The following is a 25149-nucleotide window of genomic DNA, read 5'->3' as shown; positions in this document are numbered from 1 at the left end:
ATGGTGTCACCTGTTCATGTTTTTTGTTGTTGTTGTTGTTGTTGTTTTTTATGTTTTTTGTAGCTGTAGATGGATAGATGCCTTTGTTTTATTTGTTTTTATGTGGTGCTGAGGCTCAAACCCAGTGCCCCACACATGCTAGGCAGAGCCCCAGCCCCAGCCCAGCCCCACCCCGCCCCATACTTGTGTTTGTTTGTTTGTTTGTTTTTTAATTCATTCTACTTGTTTCGTAAAACCAGAGTCATAAACACGCTTTTGTCCCAGTTTAAGTTCAGTGTCTTTATTCATAGAAGAGTATATTTTACACTTGTGTGATTGGCCACTAATTCAGACTGGTTAATACTTTTGGTAGTGAGACTGAGTCGTTTAGCTGCACTCTGACTCTAAAAACAGGTGTCACGATGTGCCAGGCTTCTGTTTCAGCAGTGTGCCCCAGGCCCGAGGGTAGCTGGACAGGACAGGGATGAGCTGGAGCAGACTGAGCACCAGTCCTTGAGAAATAGCTCCAATGTGCACTGTTCTGATGATATGCCAATGGGTTTCCTTTTTGCATGATCTTTTAAGTGTGCTTGGCTGTTACTGCATATTTGTTTTCCTTGTTTAAATTTTGTTCTGGGCTAGGTTTTTAGAAATGTTTTTCCCGACATTACTTACTTGCTGTGTATGTATCCCATCTGTAATTCATCTGTGTCCTCCATATTTCATGATGGTAAACAACAAGCTTTTTAAATGTTAGTAACAGCAGCTCTCCCTCACGTACTTTTTAGAACTGAATCAAGCAATGCAGAAGGATGGAAAGATGTCATCGTGTGATTCAAATGAAGTTCAGTTGTTTCCTAAAGCCTAGCTGAAAATGCCTATAAGTTCTTTTAATTTAAAAAGATTCTTTGAAGTTTTGTTTGATTAGAGGGCTATCATTCATAGATGTTAAAAACATCAAGCTCCTGTTCATTTCCTTTCGTTTGTTTATTTATTTTGATATTTATTTTTTAGTTATAGGTGGACACAATACCTTTATTTATTTTTATGTGGTGCTGAGGATGGAACCCAGTGCCTCACACATCCTAGGCGAGTGCTCTGCCTCTGAGCTACCACCCGGCCAGTTATCTTTATCACTTTTTGTTCTTGCTTTCTTCTGTCCTTAAGATGTGATTCAGCCACAGTTTAGATACCCACTTCAGTCTCCCTGTGTTTTACTTAACACTTACTTGCCTTCTTCCCTCCCTTTTAAAAGAAGGAGCGGGTAGGGGTCAGGGCCTAATGACGTTCTCTCTCGGAGTCATAAGTGTTCAAAATATCTTAGTTCTTAACCTCTCTCTAAACAGAGATTTAACCCATATTTTTTTTCCTCCTGTTATGGTGGCAGGTGAAGTTCTGGTCCCAACACATCTCCTTCATTCTGGTTGGAATAATCATTGTCACATCCATCAGAGGATTGCTGATCACTCTTACCAAGGTATATTGTATCACAGTATCAAAGGGTATTTATTTAACTGTGCCACCATGAAATAATGATACCTAATGATTTCTGCCTTCTGAAATCTGAATAGTATGAATTGATGACAGTATATGACATCATATACCAAGTGCAGATAAGTCCCAAGGTAGTAGAATAAGGGTCTGTTTGTTTACTTATATGTCACTGTTATTAATAATGGAACTTAGCACATGGTAGGTGTTTGGCAGATACTTGGAATAAATGAATGAGATATTTGAGGTTAGAGTAATTATGAGAATCATTTGTAAAGAAGATATGGAAGTAGGGAAGCAGAATGTTGTGCTGTTTCCTGGTCCACATAGGAAGGCTTCATGGAGGTAAAAGAGGGGGCTCCTCTGATAGCGTGTGTGGGGATCTCACCGTCCTACTAGGAGCGCAGGGTCAGTGAGTGAAGAGAAGAGGCTGGGTCAGGAGAGGGTCTCCAGGCTTCTAGCCTGATTTGGGAAAGAGCTGTGGAGCCTATTAATAAATGCAGATGTCTGTTTTAATGTTTTGTAGGGATCTTAAGGTCGGACGCATCACAGAGTTCTAAAGTTTGATAGCATAGGAATCCTCTCAAATATTTTATCACTTAAAACCACCAACTACCTCACGGGGAAACTTGAGTTTCTAAGTCTCTTCTTCACAGCCCTCGTCGTCTGAACGTTCTGTGTAGGATTGTGGCTTGAAGAGACACTGCTCAGAGGTTAACACCTCCCTGACAGTTCATAACAGCAGTTAGCAAGACTGCACTCAGTTCCTCTTCCTCCCTCTCTTCACAGTTCTTCTACGCCATATCCAGCAGTAAGTCCTCCAATGTCATTGTCCTGCTGTTGGCACAGATAATGGTAAGTGTCATGGGTAAGCTTTATGTTTACAGCTTCTCCTGACCTGTCCCTCAGTGCGGTCCAAGTGAAGCCTGGACTAATTGGTCTGGTGTTTCAGGGGATGTACTTTGTGTCCTCTGTGCTGCTGATCCGAATGAGCATGCCTCTGCAGTACCGCACCATCATCACTGAAGTCCTCGGGGAGCTGCAGTTCAACTTCTACCACCGGTGGTTTGACGTCATCTTCCTGGTCAGCGCCCTGTCCAGCATACTCTTCCTCTACTTGGCTCACAAACAGGCACCAGAGAAGCATATGACACCTTGAGCGTGTGCTTGTTAAGACTCTGAGAAGCAGTGGTGACCGTTTCCTAAGGGGAAAAACAACGGAGGGGACCAGCACCTAATGTTTTTAAACAAACAGAATGCCGTGGTAGGCTCTTTCTACCTCCAGCATATGCCTTCCTCCTCAGATGATGCTGTGCTCCTAAGTGGCCGAGCTAACACACAGGGAGAGCGGGCGGGGCAGCGGGAACTGTGGCTGAGCTGTCGACGGCAGCCGGCCAGACACAGCTGTGTTTTCAGTCAAGGTTCACGTGGAGAAGGTGATGGCTTTCTCTTGAGATGGTCATTAAAATCCAAGATTTTAACACTTGGCCTGAGATTCCCTTTATCAGTCGCAGCTGGTGTTATGTTTGTGCGATCTCATGTGAGTTATCATCCCTCCCTCCTCCCCCAGCCCCTGCCCTATTGAAATAACCAAGAGTTCATCTGTTTTCTGGGGAAAAGATTAGTAGACAACTGAACGAGATTCTACCAAGAGAGACTTCAGGTTATGATGCCATTTTTTAAATACTTTTTTAGTTGTAGATGGACACAGTACCTTTATTTATTTTTATGTGGTGCTGAGGATTGAATTCGGTGCCTCACACGTGCCAGATGAGTGCGCTACCACTGAGCTATAACCCCAGCCCTATGTTGTTATCTTGATTTCTTTTAAAATTAATAATAAGAGTGAGCCGGGCTCAGTGGCGCTCGCCTCTGTAATCCCTGCGGCTTGAGAGGCTGAGGCAGAAGGATCATGAGTTCAAAGCCAGCCTCATCAACTTTGAGCAAAGTGCTAAGCAACTCAGTGAGACCTGGTCTCTAAAATACAAAAAAAGAACTGGGGATGTGGCTCAGTGGTTGAGTGTCCCTGAATCAATCACCGGTACTCCCAAAAAAGAAGAGTCAGTACCCTACATTGAATTCAGGATGATATATCCCATGTCTTCCTTTTATTTGCCCCTCATGGTATGAGGTAAAACAAGGAACTGCAGTAGTCACTTTCATATCCTAGGACTCCAGTTCTTTAAAGGTAGCTCTGAAAAATGTTTAGGATACTCAAATGCATCTTAAGACAATTATGAATGTTATCACTTTTATTATTAAGGTCTTATTCTATATTATCATGGTTTTAGAAGATCAAAGCATAAAAAGTTTGTCCAAAACAAAAGCATTACTAAGGTTACACCAGCTAATAGGGAGGTTTCAAGCATAGTCAAAAGGCATTTTAATAGTATTTATTCCAGCAACCACAGCATTTCTGTAAAAGCATGATTTTAATCAGATCTGCTTAGATATTTTTATTTAGCAACTCTCACATATATAGATTATGAGCTTTTTTGGTGTTCAAGGAGCCTATAGGAGTAAGAGAATCATTAGAGAAATGGAGTTGAGTTGAAGCCTGGAGGAGATCACTTAAAAATGACGTGACTCCTGCCTTACATCTTCCTAAGAACCATAAATAAGCCACCTGCAAGAGCGGCCCCTAAGGCAAATGACGGCAGCAGACGGCCACACAGGTGGAATGGAGGCAGTAAGTGGAAAAAGTCGGTTCTGGGCCCTGAGCAGTGTCGGCCAAAGGGGTCGTTTCCGGCATCACATCTCTGTGTCTTCAGAACTGGAAGAAGAATGCGAGGCTGTGCTCTGGGCCTGTGCAAAGACAACAGAGGGTTTACAGATTGTGAACGTCAGGAGAGGGGTGGTTTGCTCTAGAGTTACAGGGCTTAACTCGGGAATAGAGTCACTTCTAGGAGACAGGTGATCTGAGTCCTGCACTTGGCTTTGTTCCCAACTTGCTATTTGACACATTAACGAATTTCTTAACGTCATATATTTTTCTCTTCTATAACACTAGCATAGAACTGTAATTACCCACCTATAGAGGAATTGTTAAGATAATTAGAATACTTATTAAGCTTTCTAGAATATAAGGTCAGTGTTCATTTTATGTTCATTAAAATGAGTATTTGTTATTTATTTCACCAATCAGTAGAATAGAAAAAAATATTGAATTCATCTTTTTTTTACTTTATTAAAGTACTGAGTTTATTTCATATATATATTTGTGTTCCCACCATTTCCATGTCTGACCACCACTACTACTAATAAATCATTATCATAACATCCCATAACACTTAAAAACCAAGCAAAGGTGGAGTTCCATCTTTAAAAACTAAACAGGCACTGCCAGGCACAGTGGCCCACACCTGTAATCCCAGAGGCTCGGAGCTGAGCCAGCCTCAGCAATGGCGAGGCCTAAGCAACTCAGTGAGACCCTGTCTCTAAATAAAATACAAAATAGGACGGGGGGTGTGGCTCAGTGGTCAAGTGCCCTGAGTTCAAGCCCCGTACCAAAAAAAAAAAGACAGGATTTTGGACAACACATTTTTGGCAATGAAACCTGGACATTTACCAAATACAGTAGGGAAAGCTCTCACTTTGCATAGTAAAAAGGACAGCCAGATACCAACTGTTACAGAAATGAAACAAGACAGAATTTTTTTTTTTTTTTTTTTTTTTTTTTTTTTGGTTGTCAGTGGACCTTTATTTAGCTGTGGTGGTGAGAATCAAACCCAGTGCCTTACACGTGCTAGGCCAGCTCTCTACCACTGAGCCCCAGCCCAGGCCTGAATTTGGAGCCTGTTCTCTCAGAGGCTTCTGCACTGAGGGGAGACAGCCCCTTGTCCTGTGCTTGCTTGCATTTCTGCCTTAGCGTCTTCTGCAGAACCAGGCCTTGGAGTTTGAGGAGTTCTCCCTGGTCTCTGCCTTAGCGTCTTCTGCAGAACCAGGCCTTGGAGTTTGAGGGGTTCTTCCTGGTCTCTGCCTTAGCGTCTTCTGCAGAACCAGGCCTTGGAGTTTGAGGAGTTCTCCCTGGTCTCTGCCTTAGCGTCTTCTGCAGAACCAGGCCCTTGGAGTTTGAGGGGTTCTCCCTGGTCTCTGCCTTAGCGTCTTCTGCAGAACCAGGCCTTGGAGTTTGAGGGGTTCTTCCTGGTCTCTGCCTTAGCGTCTTCTGCAGAACCAGGCCTTGGAGTTTGAGGAGTTCTCCCTGGTCTCTGCCTTAGCGTCTTCTGCAGAACCAGGCCCTTGGAGTTTGAGGAGTTCTCCCTGGTCTCTGCCTTAGCGTCTTCTGCAGAACCAGGCCTTGGAGTTTGAGGAGTTCTCCCTGGTCTCTGCCTTAGCGTCTTCTGCAGAACCAGGCCTTGGAGTTTGAGGAGTTCTTCCTGGTCTCTGCCTTAGCGTCTTCTGCAGAACCAGGCCTTGGAGTTTGAGGAGTTCTTCCTGGTCTCTGCCTTAGCGTCTTCTGCAGAACCAGGCCCTTGGAGTTTGAGGGGTTCTTCCTGGTCTCTGCCTTAGCGTCTTCTGCAGAACCAGGCCCTTGGAGTTTGAGGGGTTCTTCCTGGTCTCTGCCTTAGCGTCTTCTGCAGAACCAGGCCCTTGGAGTTTGAGGGGTTCTTCCTGGTCTCTGCCTTAGCGTCTTCTGCAGAACCAGGCCCTTGGAGTTTGAGGAGTTCTTCCTGGTCTCTGCCTTAGCGTCTTCTGCAGAACCAGGCCTTGGAGTTTGAGGGGTTCTCCCTGGTCTCTGCCTTAGCGTCTTCTGCAGAACCAGGCCCTTGGAGTTTGAGGGGTTCTCCCTGGTCTCTGCCTTAGCGTCTTCTGCAGAACCAGGCCTTGGAGTTTGAGGGGTTCTCCCTGGTCTCTGCCTTAGCGTCTTCTGCAGAACCAGGCCCTTGGAGTTTGAGGGGTTCTCCCTGGTCTCTGCCTTAGCGTCTTCTGCAGAACCAGGCCCTTGGAGTTTGAGGGGTTCTCCCTGGTCTCTGCCTTAGCGTCTTCTGCAGAACCAGGCCTTGGAGTTTGAGGAGTTCTTCCTGGTCTCTGCCTTAGCGTCTTCTGCAGAACCAGGCCTTGGAGTTTGAGGAGTTCTCCCTGGTCTCTGCCTTAGCGTCTTCTGCAGAACCAGGCCCTTGGAGTTTGAGGAGTTCTCCCTGGTCTCTGCCTTAGCGTCTTCTGCAGAACCAGGCCTTGGAGTTTGAGGGGTTCTCCCTGGTCTCTGCCTTAGCGTCTTCTGCAGAACCAGGCCCTTGGAGTTTGAGGAGTTCTCCCTGGTCTCTGCCTTAGCGTCTTCTGCAGAACCAGGCCCTTGGAGTTTGAGGGGTTCTCCCTGGTCTCTGCCTTAGCGTCTTCTGCAGAACCAGGCCTTGGAGTTTGAGGGGTTCTCCCTGGTCTCTGCCTTAGCGTCTTCTGCAGAACCAGGCCTTGGAGTTTGAGGAGTTCTCCCTGGTCTCTGCCTTAGCGTCTTCTGCAGAACCAGGCCTTGGAGTTTGAGGGGTTCTTCCTGGTCTCTGCCTTAGCGTCTTCTGCAGAACCAGGCCCTTGGAGTTTGAGGAGTTCTTCCTGGTCTCTGCCTTAGCGTCTTCTGCAGAACCAGGCCCTTGGAGTTTGAGGGGTTCTTCCTGGTCTCTGCCTTAGCGTCTTCTGCAGAACCAGGCCTTGGAGTTTGAGGGGTTCTCCCTGGTCTCTGCCTTAGCGTCTTCTGCAGAACCAGGCCCTTGGAGTTTGAGGGGTTCTCCCTGGTCTCTGCCTTAGCGTCTTCTGCAGAACCAGGCCCTTGGAGTTTGAGGGGTTCTCCCTGGTCTCTGCCTTAGCGTCTTCTGCAGAACCAGGCCCTTGGAGTTTGAGGGGTTCTTCCTGGTCTCTGCCTTAGCGTCTTCTGCAGAACCAGGCCCTTGGAGTTTGAGGGGTTCTCCCTGGTCTCTGCCTTAGCGTCTTCTGCAGAACCAGGCCTTGGAGTTTGAGGAGTTCTTCCTGGTCTCTGCCTTAGCGTCTTCTGCAGAACCAGGCCTTGGAGTTTGAGGGGTTCTCCCTGGTCTCTGCCTTAGCGTCTTCTGCAGAACCAGGCCCTTGGAGTTTGAGGAGTTCTTCCTGGTCTCTGCCTTAGCGTCTTCTGCAGAACCAGGCCCTTGGAGTTTGAGGAGTTCTCCCTGGTCTCTGCCTTAGCGTCTTCTGCAGAACCAGGCCCTTGGAGTTTGAGGGGTTCTCCCTGGTCTCTGCCTTAGCGTCTTCTGCAGAACCAGGCCCTTGGAGTTTGAGGGGTTCTCCCTGGTCTCTGCCTTAGCATCTTCTGCAGAACCAGGCCCTTGGAGTTTGAGGAGTTCTCCCTGGTCTCTGCCTTAGCGTCTTCTGCAGAACCAGGCCTTGGAGTTTGAGGGGTTCTCCCTGGTCTCTGCCTTAGCGTCTTCTGCAGAACCAGGCCTTGGAGTTTGAGGAGTTCTCCCTGGTCTCTGCCTTAGCGTCTTCTGCAGAACCAGGCCTTGGAGTTTGAGGGGTTCTTCCTGGTCTCTGCCTTAGCGTCTTCTGCAGAACCAGGCCCTTGGAGTTTGAGGAGTTCTTCCTGGTCTCTGCCTTAGCGTCTTCTGCAGAACCAGGCCCTTGGAGTTTGAGGAGTTCTCCCTGGTCTCTGCCTTAGCGTCTTCTGCAGAACCAGGCCTTGGAGTTTGAGGGGTTCTCCCTGGTCTCTGCCTTAGCGTCTTCTGCAGAACCAGGCCTTGGAGTTTGAGGGGTTCTCCCTGGTCTCTGCCTTAGCGTCTTCTGCAGAACCAGGCCCTTGGAGTTTGAGGAGTTCTTCCTGGTCTCTGCCTTAGCGTCTTCTGCAGAACCAGGCCCTTGGAGTTTGAGGGGTTCTCCCTGGTCTCTGCCTTAGCGTCTTCTGCAGAACCAGGCCTTGGAGTTTGAGGGGTTCTTCCTGGTCTCTGCCTTAGCGTCTTCTGCAGAACCAGGCCCTTGGAGTTTGAGGGGTTCTCCCTGGTCTCTGCCTTAGCGTCTTCTGCAGAACCAGGCCTTGGAGTTTGAGGAGTTCTCCCTGGTCTCTGCCTTAGCGTCTTCTGCAGAACCAGGCCTTGGAGTTTGAGGGGTTCTCCCTGGTCTCTGCCTTAGCGTCTTCTGCAGAACCAGGCCCTTGGAGTTTGAGGGGTTCTCCCTGGTCTCTGCCTTAGCGTCTTCTGCAGAACCAGGCCTTGGAGTTTGAGGGGTTCTCCCTGGTCTCTGCCTTAGCGTCTTCTGCAGAACCAGGCCCTTGGAGTTTGAGGGGTTCTCCCTGGTCTCTGCCTTAGCGTCTTCTGCAGAACCAGGCCCTTGGAGTTTGAGGGGTTCTTCCTGGTCTCTGCCTTAGCGTCTTCTGCAGAACCAGGCCTTGGAGTTTGAGGAGTTCTCCCTGGTCTCTGCCTTAGCGTCTTCTGCAGAACCAGGCCCTTGGAGTTTGAGGGGTTCTCCCTGGTCTCTGCCTTAGCGTCTTCTGCAGAACCAGGCCCTTGGAGTTTGAGGGGTTCTCCCTGGTCTCTGCCTTAGCGTCTTCTGCAGAACCAGGCCCCTGGAGTTTGAGGGGTTCTCCCTGGTCTCTGCCTTAGCGTCTTCTGCAGAACCAGGCCTTGGAGTTTGAGGAGTTCTCCCTGGTCTCTGCCTTAGCGTCTTCTGCAGAACCAGGCCTTGGAGTTTGAGGGGTTCTTCCTGGTCTCTGCCTTAGCGTCTTCTGCAGAACCAGGCCTTGGAGTTTGAGGAGTTCTTCCTGTTTTTTGAAGGACTCGACCTTTTGATCTTGGTGTTGGTGGTTGGGTTGGGGCTGGAGTGTCGCGTACAGATGTCTTCACTGGCGCTTTTTCCTCATCAAAATCGTCATGTGTCGTCTTCGACAGATGCAGCAAGTTTTCCTCTCCTGGGGAAGCTTGCTGCCACCTCCGGGCAGATGGCTTTCCAGGACACTGAAGAGTCTCACCCTGCCCCTTTGTCTTCTGACGCTGCATCCTGCTCCACAGCTACCAAGTGCTGCCCACTAATGTGCCCAGGCCTGGAGCCACACTGCAACCTGAAGACCTCAGGTGGGGATTTCACGGCCCCCAGGGGGGTCATTGGCCAGTGTCACTTTCACCACAGGGCATCACGATCCACTGCCCTGCCACACTGTGCAGTGTGCCCTTTGCACCAGCCCCTAAAGTGACTGTAACGTAACTGCCATCATCGCTGTCCACCTTCAAGTGATGGTCTTCTTCAGCCTTGAGCTCAACCAAGAAGACAGTTCTGGGGCTCCGGGGCTCCAGTCCACATCTGCGGACTCCTCATGGGGTGGCAGCATGCACTCCAGGGTGGAGGGAAGTAGGCCGCCCCGGGGAAGAGAGGCGCAGGTGGAGTCGGGCCTTGTGCATTCAGCTCTGGAGTCCTCGCTTTGCCACGAGTGTCTCAACGAACTTGGACCTCAGATACTTAGGAGAGGAGAATGAAGGGTGGAGGTGGGCTCAGTGGCAGAGCTCCTGCCTGGCACGTGGGAGGCACTGGGTTTGGTCCTCAGCACCACATTAAAAAATAATGAAGTAAAAAAGTAAAAAATATTTTTAATGAATTTACCTTATCCAGGTGTAAACAGAATAATGCTTAATCTTTCCTGGTAATAAAGCAATAACACCTGCCAATTATTTTCTCAAACTGTCCCCAACATCATTTTTGTGTTTACTGTGAGCAGATACTGGTTAAAGCACTTCAAGACCTGAGTATAATTCTGAGACAGTTCTAGAAATCATCCCTTTCTAATAGGTAGGAAACTGGGGACCAAGCAGGTGAACCCATCTACCCAGGACCACAAGTGACAGAACAGAATCTAGCAGAAAGTCTGCCTGTCCTGTGCCCCCTGTGGTCCTGACGCCATGGCGCGCTGTGGAAATGGGAGCTTGCCGTGCACACCTCCCTTCTATGTCACTTTGCTCTTCACCAGATCTTCCAACACGAGGAAACAGTAGGAACAGACACCAGGTGACCTGTTAGGGGCTGTAAGGGACAAAAGGGAAGCGGAGCGTCACTCACTCGTTCTTTGGCCACGGGCGGGTCGTGCTCCGACGCTGCCCCTGGTTCTTCTGTGGAATCGGCAGCCAGTGGGTCAGCCATGGAGGACACAATAGGGACTTTCTTGGCCTGGAAATAAGCATAGGCCTTCTTTCCACAGACCAGGAGCGTGACATTCTTCCCACTGCCCTGGATCCTGTCCACCACCTTCTCATAGGGCTCCTCCAGCACATTCAGCCCATTCACCTCGATGACGATGTCCCCGTCCTCCAGCCCAGCCTCAGCAGCAGGGCCGCCCTCCTGCACCTGTGAGCACAAGTTCCGAGTTATCCATTGTAAGCGGGAAGAGGGGCACTTTGAGAATTTGTTCTCAGCCGTGTCACCTCTCCAGTTCTTTAATGCCTTTCCACTTCTGGAAGCTACGACTCCCACACTCAGGTGAGCAGTGTGACCAGCTGGATGAAAATCGCGCTTTCTGTTCTGAAGGCCGTGGACGCTGTAGGTCCCCCTAGGGACCCCCCTCCCAGCTGGGGACCACAAGATGATGATGCTCAGTCCTGTGGGGGAAGGCACTCTGCCAGGTGCACAGGGCTGACAGTGCGACAGGCAGGTGGGACACACGTTGGCACAGACGTGAGCTTCTGGTATGACTTACTCGGAGGGTGCAGGACTGTGAAAGTACTGAGCCCGAGTGAGAGAAAAGTCTGCAGTGTACCATTTTTTTTCCTTTGTTTTTGGGGGTGAGGGAGGGGCCCAGAGATTGAACCAGGGGTGCTTAACCACTGAGCCACAGCCCTAGCCATTTTTATTTATTTTGAAACAGGGTCTCACTGAGTTGCTTAGGGCCTGCTAAGTTGCTGAGGCTGCCTTTGAACCTGCCATCCTCCTGCCTCAGCCTCCCAAGACACTGGGATTACAGGCGTGAGCCACTGCATCTAGAAGTGTCACCTTTTTATTAAGCCATCAATGGGTGGAAGAAGCTAAGACTCTTCCAATTGTAACACTCTTCACTGGACGCTGGAATCAGATTACCTGTTTGATGAATGAGCCGGGCTGACCCTGAATTGCATTTAAGTGAAAACCATAGCCATTTTCATCTTTCATCAGTCTGCAGAGTTTAGGCCTGTGATCTGCTACTTCCTCAGTAGTATCTGGACTTGAGACTTCCAGAGGAGCAGGGACAGAAGCGGGAGCCTCTTTGATAGAACCATTAGGTATTTCTTGACTTTGATAGTAGAAAAATGGAGAAAAATGAGCCTTTTGAAAATAGAGAAAAAATAGTTAAGTATGAATAATTACTCATCAGTAAATGTGCTTGTTTTATTTATAAGGTACCATACATGCACCACTCCTCTTCTGGATCCAACTAATTACAGGCTATAAAATTCTTCTAGTACCCAAGCCAGGAAAAGTATAAAAGAAGATTGAGCACAGTTGTGGAATTATATGAACATATGTAGATGTGTATAAATATGAACTAAAAGCAGGATAGAATTCTGCACAAGAAGCCAAAAGGATGACCGTCGCTAGTACCTGGGGCAGTTTAGTGGTGGACACTTGCCTAGCATGCACAGCGCCCTGGATTTGCTGTCCAGCACCACCAAAAAAAAAAAAAAAAAATTTCTAGTTTCTCTTGACACCATGATACTGAGCCAGTCACCTTCAGTAAGATGGTCATTAGAGCTCCTCAGACACATTACAGTAAAACACAGCACACTGACGACTCAGACGCCAGAAGACCCTGCGCGCACGGTAAGGACCGGGGAAGGTGTCACATGATGGACAGCAGTCCCTCTCCACCCCTTGCCATGTGCCGCCCTCCTGGGTGCCGGGTTCTGCCGCCCTCCTGGGTGCCGGGTTCTGCCGTGTTGGTTTTACTGTCATGGTTCTGACTGCTCGCGGGCACTCCTGTTATGCCACACTCCCACCCAGGATTCCACCAAGGCACTCTTAACCACTGAGCCACAGCTAGCCTTTTTTAAGTGTATTTAGAGCTGAGTCTCGCCGAGTTGCTCAGGACCTCACTAATTTACTGAGGCTGGCTTTGAACTGGCGACCCTCCTGCCCCAGCCTCCTGAGCCCCCGGGATTACAGACATGTGCCACCGCGCCCGGTACTCCCTGCCATCTTTAAATACTTGTGATCCATCTCAACTACCAGACCACACATGTGAAGAAAGCAATGTTGGTCTTGGACACAGAAGCACAGGACAGGAAACGGACATTGTTTAATAGAACTAAGAGCTTTATCAGCTGGTGTTTTAGGAAGGCTGATGTGGGTGTGGTCTAACCTGGATCAGAAGTTACCTTGCTGCCTGCAAAGGCCCAGGACGTTTGTTAGGCAACGGGCAGAAAGTGAGCCAGCGGAAGGCAAGCACACTGTGCGCTCCACCGCAGTCGCACTGGAGCCTCGTGGCTAAAATCAGATGTTTGCTCCTCTGGTTTCTCATCTGTCTTACTAACCACAAAACCCCACCTCCTTCCTGAGAGTGGTACCAGCACAGAACCTCTTCATCCCCAATTCAACAACCCTAGACCTATCAGTGGCACATTTGAAATGTTCCACCCCAGAGACTCTTTATCAGAGTGACTCATACCAAAATATCTCCAGGAGCGCAACCTGCACAAGCAGATCAACTATCCCAGGAGCAGTCCATGTCTGGGCAAGTGACAGGGACCTTTAACACTTAGTTTCATTCATTCTTTGAGTCTTTGGTTATCTAGTGTGTGCCAGGAACTGAACAGGTTTTCACATATTCACCGATACCTCTCAGAAGACCCACCACCTGCCTCAACCTCTCAGCTTACTTTGGAGAGCTGGGCCACCACCGTTTTAGAGCAGAGTTCTCTTTTATATTAACCAAAGAAGAATAAAGTAACATTTACGCATTCTATGATCGTTCTGAAAGATTAAGAAGAGTTGGAAAGGACCAGATGGCAGGATCCCTAGAGCAGTGAGTGGTCGGCTAACTTCAGCCTTAGTCACCAGGCGATGGCTTCCAGAGTCTCTCCCCTGATTACCAACTGGCCCAGGGTAGGGTTCTCCTCAGAACTGCACATAATGTGGACTTCGCCTAAATATTAACTCACTCGACCTTCTGACAGCCCTTTGCAGTAACTACCCCACCTTCTAACCAAGGAGACTGAGGCATGAAGAAGGTAACTTGTCGTTCAAGGGTGGTCTGATGCCAGCACAAGGAGGTAGCTACCTCCAGAACCACGTCCGTCACTTTGTGGTGGGGGTGTTTCCGTAGCACCAGGCATCGACAGGACCTCATGCCAGCCAGACAAGCACTTGCATGGAACCCTCTTTTGGGAGGGGGCAGCTTTTTGGAGGTCCCTAAAGCAGATCTCACCATCTCGTATTCATACAATGTTAATCGCCTTCCAGCCAGCTAGTCACCCATCACTGCTTTACCTCCTCTATGGGTTCTCTTTGTTTCATTCCAAATTTAATAAAGTACGGTAGGAACAAGCAGCCAGCCACTGGAAACTTCTGTCCACAGTGACATTGTTCCAGGATCGAGAATTCTTTGGGGACAGTTGTTCAACTAACTAAAAACCCACTGACATCTGTCATTCAGTCTATTATTTGATCTTGTTTACAAAAACATCTTGAAATACTTCATCTGTGTGTCAAGGAGGAGGGTGATAAAATGAATAAAGAGACCAAGAACTTGGAGTGGATTACTGGCTTCAGTCCTCGCTGGGTGACAAGTCACTTCCTCTCAGCTCCAGTGTCCTCCTATGTAAAAGTGTCACCTCCATTCTATTCTTCCTCCTGTACCGTTATGTGCCCTTAGGCGTTTCTACTGTCTATCAGTAAGAACAAGAACCATTTTTCTTATTCATCTTTATGACCAACCCCTAGCAAAGCAGATGGTACTTAAGCCCCCAGATTTCTATTAAATTAGCCTCAACCCTAATTCTTTTGATAAAATAAATGTGTTTTAAAACATGCAAACAGTAACTGTTAGAATGATAGTTGTTAAAGGAGAAGTAAGATTAATTTGGTACAACTTGGTCCTGCTAAATCTGTTCCAAACTGTTTGATAATCTTTTCTGGGCTTTTACATAAGATTGATGGAACTTAAAATTCAATTATTTTCTGTTTGGGGAAGTTAGCGGGGGGTCTGTGTCTGTCTGTCTGTCTGTCTCTGTCTCTGTCTCTGTCTCTGTCTCTGTCTCTGTCTCTCTCTCTCTCTCTCTCTCTCTCTCTCCAGGCTTATGTTCTCCATAGATTATCTTCGTTGGCAAGAGTCGTTCTGTAGTGTATTCACAAATTCTTTCAAGATCTTAGGTCCAAGGACTTAGAACCCCTCAGTAATCCCCAAGCATTTTCATATCAGTACCAATTCAGCTCAGCGATGCTCATCACCTCCTTCCAGTTTGGAGGAATAGTAGCAGCCCAGCGTTTGAGAGCAGGAGTGGTGGCCCAACCCTGACTCATGGAGACGGCCGTGTTGCTCACCAGTCTGTAAATGCTCTCCGTCTCCTTGTCGACCACCAGCAGTGAAGTCTGGTCTCCGCCCTTTTTGATCATTTCCACCACACTGTCATGATCCAGGTTTTCCACAGACTCCCCGTTGACAGCAACCACCAGGTCATTGTTCTTCAAGCCAGCTGCCTCTGCTGGACTTCCGGAATCTATGTCCTTGATGATCTGACCTATCCCCCCCCCACAAAAAGATAAAATTATCAGAAAAGCCCTAAAACAAAAACTGGGAGTTCAAGCCCTGATGAACTAAAAAATAAATTAAAAAAAAAAAAAAAAAGACTCGGATGAAATAAAAGGTGTGCGGAGTACGACTAGTGTCCCTCCCTCCCTCCGCATCCGGGAGGCCTGTGAGCACCCTGTCTGGGTTCTTCTCCTGCTTAGGACACCGAGGGAACAGACCCAGCCCTTAACAAGGAAAGGGCTCAAGGGTTAAAGGTCATGTTAATACAAGACTGGCCCCCATCTCGGCAGAGGAGCAGCTGAAGAGGGAGTCAGAGGGGGTGCTGGGACCCGTGAATCTGACACCAAGTTGAGCCCTGAGAGTCAGGCCCCTGGCCACCGCGCTGGGTCTGAAGAGCACGGCGTGTGCACCTCGGGAAGGGGCAGACCCCGCCGGATCTCACGCTTTCTGTCCCTCACTCTAGTTTTCACAAGTTCCCGTTCCTCCTTCCCAGATAGCTTTTTGGAGGTGCTCGGCAGCTCTCTCCTAGATCTTTCAAATATGGTACATTCAGATCAAAACTCACTTCTGCCCACTTTGGGATCCCAGCGTCGGCCTCCCGGGTGACCCAGAAGCTGACCTAGCTAGGCCTCCTGTTCTTGGCCGTTTCCACCCAGACCTGGTGGGCCTCTAGGCTGCACTGGGACCATCAGCAGGTCACACTGAAGGGCCCTGCTCCTGGTGACTCGCCTTTGCGCTCCGGGCTTGCCTTCAGATAGAACCCGTAGCCGTGGCTGCCCCTCTTCATCTCCACCAGTCGGGGCTGACGAGGCAGGAGTTCCAAACTGGCCGCCTCCCTCTTGAATGGTGTCTTCTGCTCACTGTGCCGCTTGTCAGTCTCTCTGTCCACCAGCAGGAACACGACACGGTTCCCCGACTTCCTCACCTGCAGCGCACACGGGAAGCCAGCGTCCGTCCCCAAGAACGAGGCTGGGAGGAAGAGGCTCCTCTGGGGCAGTCTCCACAGCCCACAGAATGGCCACTCCAGCCTCCGCTGGCTGGGATGCTGCGCCCGCTTTGTCCTCTCTCCACCTCTAGAGTTGTTCCTCCTTCATCAAGGAGGACTTCACCAACACGCGTCCACCGGACCCACAAATCCCACAAAGGCAGGTGGGGGAAGGCCCGCACAGGGGTTTGGGAAAGAAAGAAAGCAGGGTCCACTTGGAAGGGCATTCACCAAGAGGAGAGAAGGCCGGTCCAGCTCAAGAGTCCAGGTGACCTCGGAGGAGACCCCTGTCCCGTGGGTCCTGGACACTTTACAGCGTCCCCTCTCCGTAGCTTCACTCTCCTGTGGTTTGTTACCCGCAGTCAACTGCAGGCCAGAAACCCTGAACGGAGACTCCCAGGAGTATCTCCTAGGTTCTGGATGGCATGACCCTCTAACATGGAGTCCCCTGCCATCGCCCCGCACCTGCCCAGGACGGGAATCATCCCTTGTCCACCATATCCACGTCGTGCACACTGTCCACACTACCTGTCCCTTAGTCACATGGCCACCGTCTGGAAATAGCAGACGGTCCTGAACCTGATAGATTCTGTTTTTTCCTGCACTCACACACTGATGATAAAGTTTGGTTTATAAATTAAGCACAGTGATTAATAAGTAACGAAAGTTATTTAAAACATAGGCACTGTGTTTCTGGAATTTTCTATTTAATCACTTCAGGTGACCAGCACAGGAAGTGGAAGTGTGTGAGGAGGAGCACTGTGCAAACGGGTTCTTCAGACTCTAGGTGGAGCCCAGCTGAGGCTCCAGTTCCAAGGCCCTGCAGTAGCCCTGCTGGGCCACGGCGAGTCTCTCCACCCCAGGGTCCATCTCAGAAACCTACCCGCCACCCGCCTGCCACCCCTTCCAGTGAGAGGGAGGGACAGACGCCCTGGTCTACCTTCTCCACCACCTCCTCGTGGCCGGCCGCCTCCACGTTCTCTCCATTTACTTCAATCAGGTGGTCCTCAGCCAGGACGCCGGCTCTCATGGCCACACCCTGGGGTGTGAGATCAGTCACGTACACTCCCTTCTTACCTGGAAGAGAGCGGGGAGGGAACCGTCGCACAGAGAAGCTGGGGTCCACTGGAAAAGGCTCTCCTCCCAGGGACGCGACAGCAGAGCTTCCAACCTCAGAGCTCGCTCACGTGACCCTCAGGGGCTGACCTAGAATCCGTCACCGCTCCCAGCACTAAGGTGGACATGGTCATACTTAGCAGGTATCCGTTCATTTTAATAAAATTCTGAGCCCGACTAAGTCTCAGGTGGCAATGACCCCTAGAACCAGAAAATGCTTCATCATTGCGTCCCTCTCTTGGCATTTGTGGAATGAGGAGGCATCTGCTCTGTCTCCTCCTTTGTGAGTAGCACTATCACCAGGGAAAGCACAGTGCATTTGCATGGGGCGAGTGGGGTACCAGTTAACAAGCGTCAGTCCTTCCAAGGTACTGAGACTTCACAATTAACATGGCATGAGACCCTCTCACTCCACTCACGATTACCAAGAATACAGGTCACTACAAATGGTGGCAAGGATTGGGGGGAAGGCACACTCCTACACTGCTGGTGGGACTGCATATTGGTGCAACCACTCTGGAAAGCAGGATGGAGATTCCTCAGAAAACTTGGAATGGAACCACCATTTGACCTAATTATCCTACTCCTTGGTGTCTACCCAAAGGACTTAAAAGCAGCACACTACAGGGACAGAGGCACATCAAGGTTCTCAGCAGCTCAATTCACAGCAGCTAAGCTAGGGAACCAGCCTGGGTGTCCTTCAACAGACGGATGGATGAAGAAAGTGTGGTGTGTGTATACACAGTGGAATTCACTCCGCCGCAAGGAAGGATGAGATGACGGCATTTGCCAGTAAATGGATGGAACTGGAGACTGTCGTGCTAAGTGAGATAAGCCAGCCCCCAAACCAAAGGTCAAGTATGCTCTCTGTTGGGTGGATGCCAACTCACAATATTGGGGGATGGAAGCTCACGGGACTAGACAGAGGGGAGTGAAGGGAAGGGAGGGGACATGGGAAGAGTCAGACACAGCTTTCCTGTGGTCGCATGGGAATACACGTGTAACACCACGTCGTGTACAACCACAAGAACAGGAACCAAGCTTCATGCACGTATAATGTCAAAACACATTCTGTCACTTATAAATTAAAACAATAAAAAGTTAAGGATAAAAATGTTAAGAGCTCCTGATACTTCAATGTAGGCAAAGGGTCGCTCTAGGTGACTGTATGAATTACATATCAGGAAAACTGGAACCGTGTGTCCCGAGGCACTTGACATTTCTCCTGGCACCTTTATATACCTCTGCGATTCTATGAAAACATCTTCCCCTCCGGGTGCTGGTCAGTCCGCACCTCTGAAATGATGGAGATAGGATCTGCGTGCTCCCTGAGGGCCAGGGCTTCTCAGGTGTGTGGCCAGCGTCAGGGACACACCTCAGAACAGTGGGGCGGAGCTGCGGACAGGATCTGCCTACCCCAGGCCCTCAGCCACAGTCACCATGTCGGGCATCGACACCTGCTCCAGAATTTGCTGAATAATGATGGCCCGGCCCCGCTGCCCAGAGCCCCCCGCAGGCGGCTGGGGGAAGGCCTTCCTGTCCTGCCTCCCTCCACCTTCACCCCCAGACGCTGGAGGACAACAAAGCAGCATCAGCCCCCCACCCTCTGGCCTCAAAGGGCCGTCAAGCTGACCAGCGGCGGGGAGCCAGAGTGCAGGGCCCCCACCAGCCCTCCCTGATGTCCGCCTGATGACGCTCGCTGCACAACAGAGCCAGGGGGCCTCGGGGACCACTGGAGAGACAGTCAAACAGCAAGAGTCATCGGCCAACAGAGAACCTGCTGGAAGGGGCGCTCCGTGTCCTGCCGTGAGCTCACCTGGGACAGTCTTCAGGGAGAAGCCGTAGCTGCTGCCCTCCTTCACCAGGTAGCAGAGCCGCGGCCGGGCGCACGGCCCCGCCGTCCCGCTCACCACGGGGGCCAGGGTCGCGGCGTCCGAGCCCCGCTCCTCCGGGCTCCGGCCCAGCTCTCGAAAGTCCACCCGTTTTTTGATGGCTTTCTCGTAGGACTCTCCGTCCAGAACCAGTAAAGTCACTGCATTCCCGCTCTTCCTGACCAGATCCACCACCTGGGAAGAGGACGGGCTGGCACGTCCTAGCCCTGCCACAGCCCCCGCCCCCGGCCCCGTGCAGACCAGCTGGGCTCTGGCACCAGACAGCTCCTCTCGGGCCCGCTTCCCAGGGAGGAATGCCCACTGGGCACAGTGTGGGTTACTAGGGGACTTGGGGCCAACATCACTGACACCTCCTTGCCAGCGGCTGCCGGGGAAGAACCAAGTCCTGCTGGCCCGAATCACAGCCCGCAGAGCTGTGGCGGCTGGAGAGACCCTGAGACCCCGCCTCACCCACCTGCACATGCTCCTTCTTGTCCACAAAGGTGCCATTGATCCTAAGAACTCTGTCTCCGTCCAGGAGACCGGCCTTCTCTGCTGGGCTACCCTTCTCAACCACGCGGACCAGGTGGCCGTCCGTGTCCTTCTCGATCCGCAGGAAGAAGCCGTAGCTTTGCCCTTCTTCTTTGGACAGACGGCATTCCCGGGGGTTGAAGGCGGAGGCCATTTCTGTGGTGAAAAAAAAAAACAAACGGGCAAAGAGAGTTGAACTGGATCAGAACCTTGTTCTCCAATCCCAGGCTTCTCTTCTCCACCCCTGTTCTCCACGTCCCCGCGCGGCCACACTGGGTGTCCAGGACGTCACCACCAGGACTTGCTATTTCTCCAAGCAGCACTTTCCTCTGGAGTCTCAGACCGGGTCACTGGGGACCGGACACAGAGGGTTCCCTTTCATCAGCCCAACCAGACCCCTTCTTGCCCCCTCACCTAAAGAAACCACGTCCAGTACCTGACGCAGATTTCCCAAGAGCAGACCAGCCACATCCATCCAGATGTGTGGGAGCCCATCAGGGGTCAGGTGATAAGGACAGACCCCTGGACGAGACGGGGAGGACCTGAGCACATTCCTACACGGTGGACACTCACCCAGAGGGAGATTAGAGCCACGGGGGGACAGCAGAGGGTCTGGGAACGGCGGGAGGAATGAAGAGCAGCTTCCGGGAGAATGGCTCTTCCACGAAGGGGAAGGACGGCGGGAGTCCTTGAGAGGACCGCAGACAATGGCCATGTGGTGGCCCCACAGCCGAGACAGTGGGACAGGCCCCAGGGTGACAGTCCCTCGGCAGGAAGGCGACAGAGGCCCCGTGGCCAGATCAGGTTCTCCCTCCTGAGGTGGCTCCTCCTCCCATCTGTCCTGTCCCCCTCTTGCCATTGCAGGACCAGGACCGGAGCCCTGAGAGGGGCCAGGCCCTCTCAGCTGGGAGCAGCTTGGAGGTCATTCCCCATTTTTTCATAAAAATGAAAGTTAAAAATCAATAGAGCTGCGCACCGTGTCCCACGTCTATCATCCCAGCCACGCGGAGGATGAGGCAGGAGGATCGTGAGTTCAAAGCCAGCCTCAGCAACAGTGAGGCACTAAGCAACTCAGGGAGACCGTCTCTAATCAAACACAAAACAGGGCAGGGGATGTGGCTCAGTGGTCGTGGGCCCCCGAGTTCAATCCCCAATACCAAAAAAAAACAAGACATTCTCTGTGGGAGACAGTGACACAGTGTCGGCCTCATGCTCTGAGCGCAGCCCTTCCTGCTCTGGCCTGAATTTTCAACTTTTGTAGATGTCGATGGACACCAGCCTTTATTTTGTTTGTGTCTATGTGGTGCTGAGGATCGACCCACGGCCTCTCATGAGCTAGGAAAGCTCTGCCTGAGGCCCAGCAACCCCACTGGGGCTGATTTTGAAACATGTTTTTCTCCCTCTCCCGGCCAACATGCGGTGGGGGCATGAATTCAGGGTGGCTTGTCCCTTCCTGGACATAGGCATCAGTCCTGAGCACACACCTCCACGGGAATGAAGCAGTTTGCACCTAGGCGTGGCCCAGGAGGTCTGCGAAATTGGTCTCCCCATACAGCAAGTGGACGACAAGCCCAGATAAGAAGCCCTGATACCTAGTCTTCAATGGCCTTTTCCACCCTGTGTTCCTACGATGGGCAGAGCCACAGCCTCACGACTCTCCCTTGATAGCAAAAATAAAACTTTTTACTGTTTCCTCAAAAGAAAGGTAGGTGGGGCGGAGGAGTGGTCAGGACAAGTGGGAAGAACTACCGGGGCTCTTACCCACCGATGCTTCCTGCCAGTGCTCCTCAAAAAGTGCCCCTCTAACCCTGCCCCTCTAACCCTGCCCCTCTAACACTGCCCTCTAACCCTGCCCTCTAACTCTACCCCTCTAACCCTGCCCCTCTAACAGTGCTCCCCTAACCGTGGCCCTCTAACCCTGCCCCCCTAACCCTGCCCCTCTAACCCTGCCCTCTAACCCTGCCCTCTAACCCTGCCCTCTAACCCTGCCCTCTAACCCTGCCCTCTAACCCTGCCCCTCTAACACTGCCCCCCTAACCCTGCCCTCTAACCCTGCCCTCTAACACTGCCCCTCTAACACTGCCCCTCTAACCCTGCCCCTCTAACCCTGCCCCTCTAACCCTGCCCCTCTAACCCTGCCCTCTAACCCTGCCCTCTAACACTGCCCCTCTAACACTGCCCCTCTAACAGTGCTCCCCTAACCCTGCCCTCTAACCCTGCCCCTCTAACCCTGCCCCTCTAACCCTGCCCTCTAACCCTGCCCTCTAACACTGCCCCTCTAACACTGCCCCTCTAACAGTGCTCCCCTAACCCTGCCCCTCTAACCCTGCCCTCTAACCCTGCCCCTCTAACCCTGCCCTCTAACCCTGCCCCTCTAACCCTGCCCCTCTAACCCTGCCCTCTAACCCTGCCCTCTAACCCTGCCCTCTAACCCTGCCCCTCTAACCCTGCCCTCTAACACTGCCCTCTAACCCTGCCCTCTAACCCTGCCCCTCTAACCCTGCCCCTCTAACACTGCCCTCTAACCCTGCCCTCTAACCCTGCCCTCTAACCCTGCCCCTCTAACCCTGCCCTCTAACACTGCCCTCTAACCCTGCCCTCTAACCCTGCCCCTCTAACACTGCCCTCTAACCCTGCCCTCTAACCCTGCCCTCTAACCCTGCCCTCTAACCCTGCCCTCTAACCCTGCCCCTCTAACCCTGCCCCTCTAACCCTGCCCTCTAACCCTGCCCTCTAACCCTGCCCCTCTAACCCTGCCCTCTAACACTGCCCTCTAACCCTGCCCTCTAACCCTGCCCCTCTAACCCTGCCCCTCTAACCCTGCCCCTCTAACCCTGCCCCTCTAACCCTGCCCCTCTAACACTGCCCCTCTAACCCTGCCCCTCTAACCCTGCCCCTCTAACAGTGCTCCCCTAACCGTGGCCCTATCACCGTGGCCCTCTCTTCGTGGCCCTCTCTCCGTGGCCCTCTCTCCGTGGCCCTCTCTCCGTGGCCCTCTCTCCGTGGCCTCTAACCCTGGTCACTTTATGCTGGGATCCCGCCCAGGCTGCTCTCCCACTCATTTTTAAATGGCCGTTTCTTTCTCCTCCCCTCTCTCTGCCCCTTCCTCCCCGCCCTCCATAGTCCAGGGGAGCAGGTCCCCTCCTTCCCCATCCTGGGCACAGCCATGTGTCCCTGGGCACACAGCCACCACAGGAACAAAGTGACCCAGACTTTGGGAAGGTGCCAGACGATCTCAGGATGGCCCTCCCAGGTTATGGGGTCACACCTCCTGCGGAGGACACGTGGAGTCTAAAGCCCTGCTCCTGGTCGGCAGAGTCCCAGCCTGGGGACAGGGGCCCTCTATTTCTCCTCTGCTTCTTTTTCCTTTTTCTCAGAACCGTGTCCTCGTCACTGGATTGTCGCGGGGACCAGGGCCGAGATTCTGGCCACCCCCCAAGGCCTTCCTGGGGGCCGAACAGCAGGAGGCTGATAGAGGGCTCCAGGGCCGAGCAGAGGGCCCAGCGGACTCTGGAGTCCGCCTGCAGGCCAAGCCCCCTGTCCCCCACGGCTCCCTGCCTAGGACTCAGACAGGAGCCCAGAGTATCCCGACTGTCCCTTCCTAGGTGGGACTAGATGGCCACACAGGGGATGGAGAGGACAGAGCAGGGAAGCGGCCACAGAGGGCTCCGGGCTCCCTGAGCCATGCCAGGGAGTCCGAGATGGCCGTCTCTGACCTTGTGCCCACAGAGCAGCAGGGCCACCTGGGCAGCAGGCCTCCCACTGCCATGACGCGGCCTTCTCACACGTCCACAGCAGCCCATGAGGAAGAGGTCGGAAAATAAGCAGCTCCCCGGCATCCAGCGAGGAGGGTGAAGGCGCTCTACAGTGGTCTCGCCGGACCTGGGCAAAGGCCCAGGCATCCCAGCCTGTCTGCTCAGTGCTGGCCCCGCTCTCGGGTCCAGTCCCGCCTCTGCTCTTCCACCTGTGCCGCCGGCCAGCCTGCAGGCCTCGTGCCCGTCCAGCCCAGGCTCACGCCCAGAGCCCGCCAGCTTTCACACCCAGGGCCTGCGGACCTCCAGGGAACGGAGGGCTGCCCCCAACACCACAGACTCCCAGCCGTCCCTAGGACCAGAGTAAAGGCCACTGGGCCCCCTGGCTCTGCCACAGCGCTCACCGCGAAAGCCCTGCCCTGGCAGTTCAGCCACCGGCCCTGGCTCTTTCCTTGTGGCGGAGGGTAGAAAGTGGGACTTCCGCACCAGCAGGACTGGTCCTGTGTTTGGGGACAAGGTTTTCCCATGTCCCCCTGGAGACCCCAAAGCCAGACATTCACAAGGAGACACAAATCGCTCTTTCTTGGCAAAATCTCAAGTTGCCTTTTGCTTGTTGGGTTGGTCCAAGATTTCCAGCAGCCAGACAGACAGCTCGCACCTGCTCCCACGGTCGCGCGGCCTCAGGCGCTGAGGGGCGTGCTCTCTGTCTGCAGCTGAAGCCACCATCAAAGCCAGCAGCCCCTGCTCCCAGGACAGACTCGCCGGGAGCCCCAGGGCTGAGCGCCAGAGTCAGACCCAGCATCAGCGCCTGGGCCGCTCTGTGTGCTGCCCGCGGTCAGGTGCCTGGGCTCTGGCTCACAGGCCTGCCAGGAAGGGCCTTGTATGTCGGAGCCCATTCCCTCTCTCCCCTCCATCACGGCTTCCTGCCGAGGTCCTGGGCAGGCCCTGACAGACGATGGCCAGAGCAGACCCACGGATGTCGTGAGGTCATGTCAGTCCAGTGAACCTTCCTCAGGCTCCACCTCCAGTTAAACAGCCAAAACAGAACACTGGAATGACAGCGCTGACCCCTCTGAGCTCCAGGGGAAAGTCGATACCTGGCAGGAAGGTTGTCATCTGTGGGGACCAGGACAGAGCTCTGAGGGCAGACAGGAAGTCCGGCGAGAGCCAGAGACGTTTTTTCTAGCAATCTTAATTATTAATCATGGCAGTCCTCCTAGACATCCCACTCTCTTCCAAAACAAATCATGTCACCAGGAAAATAACGTGCCACGGTCAAGCAGAAAAAATAGGCACATTTAGAAGCCAGGAAAGTGAGGTGATGTCCCCGAGCTTGCAGGTGGGGACCTCCGAGGATCGTCAGCATGGAAAGAATCAAAGCCACTGGGCTGTCCCCACGGGAAGTAAACAGCTGGTGGGGTCCAGAGAGCGCCTTCCAAGCCCAGGGCAAGCCGGGCCTTCTCAGCCATCCGTCCCTCACCGTCAGTCAACCCACCCCTACTTCCCGCCCAGAGCTGGGGTCACGCCGAGCACTAGCCTCAGGGGCTGTGGCTGCTGACTGAGGTACAAACAGAAGGGTTCCGGGTCTCCTGTTCCCCTCAGCTGGTGGGCCAGGGGCCCATTTCCTCAGTGCAGCTGCAGGGAAACAAGACGCAGTGAGCAGGGCTTGTGGGGAGCCCTCCCGCCCTTCAGCCTGCACGTCAGAAAGGCTGCTCCACGTGGACCTGGCCTTTAAAAGTCACCAGGGAGCCGGCATGCTGGGCCACG

The 25149-nt window shown here is 52.4% G+C and overlaps 2 protein-coding genes across 5 annotated transcripts in view; one reads left to right on the top strand and one right to left on the bottom strand.

The window, feature by feature from the left end:
- The window catches only part of Gpr89a (G protein-coupled receptor 89A), a 37917-nt gene extending 34966 nt beyond the window's left edge, over positions 1 to 2951 (top strand). Inside the window, exons 12-14 of the mRNA XM_005341309.5 lie at positions 1367 to 1456; positions 2260 to 2325; positions 2423 to 2951. Of these exons, the coding sequence (XP_005341366.1) occupies positions 1367 to 1456; positions 2260 to 2325; positions 2423 to 2629 (363 nt within the window). The 3' untranslated portion in view covers positions 2630 to 2951. The remainder of the gene's footprint in view (positions 1 to 1366; positions 1457 to 2259; positions 2326 to 2422) is intronic.
- An 897-nt stretch (positions 2952 to 3848) lies between these two features.
- Positions 3849 to 25149, bottom strand: part of Pdzk1 (PDZ domain containing 1) — a 31959-nt gene continuing 10658 nt past the window's right edge. For all 4 annotated transcript variants that reach the window (XM_078027682.1, XM_021720844.3, XM_078027683.1 and 1 more), the window contains 8 exons: positions 19575 to 19786; positions 19045 to 19294; positions 17053 to 17189; positions 15857 to 16052; positions 14920 to 15116; positions 11482 to 11706; positions 10471 to 10755; positions 3849 to 4275 (listed from right to left, as the gene is read on the bottom strand). In XM_078027682.1, the coding sequence (XP_077883808.1) occupies positions 4222 to 4275; positions 10471 to 10755; positions 11482 to 11706; positions 14920 to 15116; positions 15857 to 16052; positions 17053 to 17189; positions 19045 to 19294; positions 19575 to 19784 (1554 nt within the window). In that variant the 5' untranslated portion in view covers positions 19785 to 19786 and the 3' untranslated portion in view covers positions 3849 to 4221. The remainder of the gene's footprint in view (positions 4276 to 10470; positions 10756 to 11481; positions 11707 to 14919; positions 15117 to 15856; positions 16053 to 17052; positions 17190 to 19044; positions 19295 to 19574; positions 19787 to 25149) is intronic.

The sequence above is a fragment of the Ictidomys tridecemlineatus genome, chromosome 11 (genome assembly GCF_052094955.1).
Source record: "Ictidomys tridecemlineatus isolate mIctTri1 chromosome 11, mIctTri1.hap1, whole genome shotgun sequence".
NCBI classification, from domain to species: Eukaryota; Metazoa; Chordata; class Mammalia; order Rodentia; family Sciuridae; genus Ictidomys; species Ictidomys tridecemlineatus.
The sequence above is the reverse complement of the archived record's forward strand: the minus strand, read 5'-3'. Positions and strand labels throughout refer to the sequence as shown.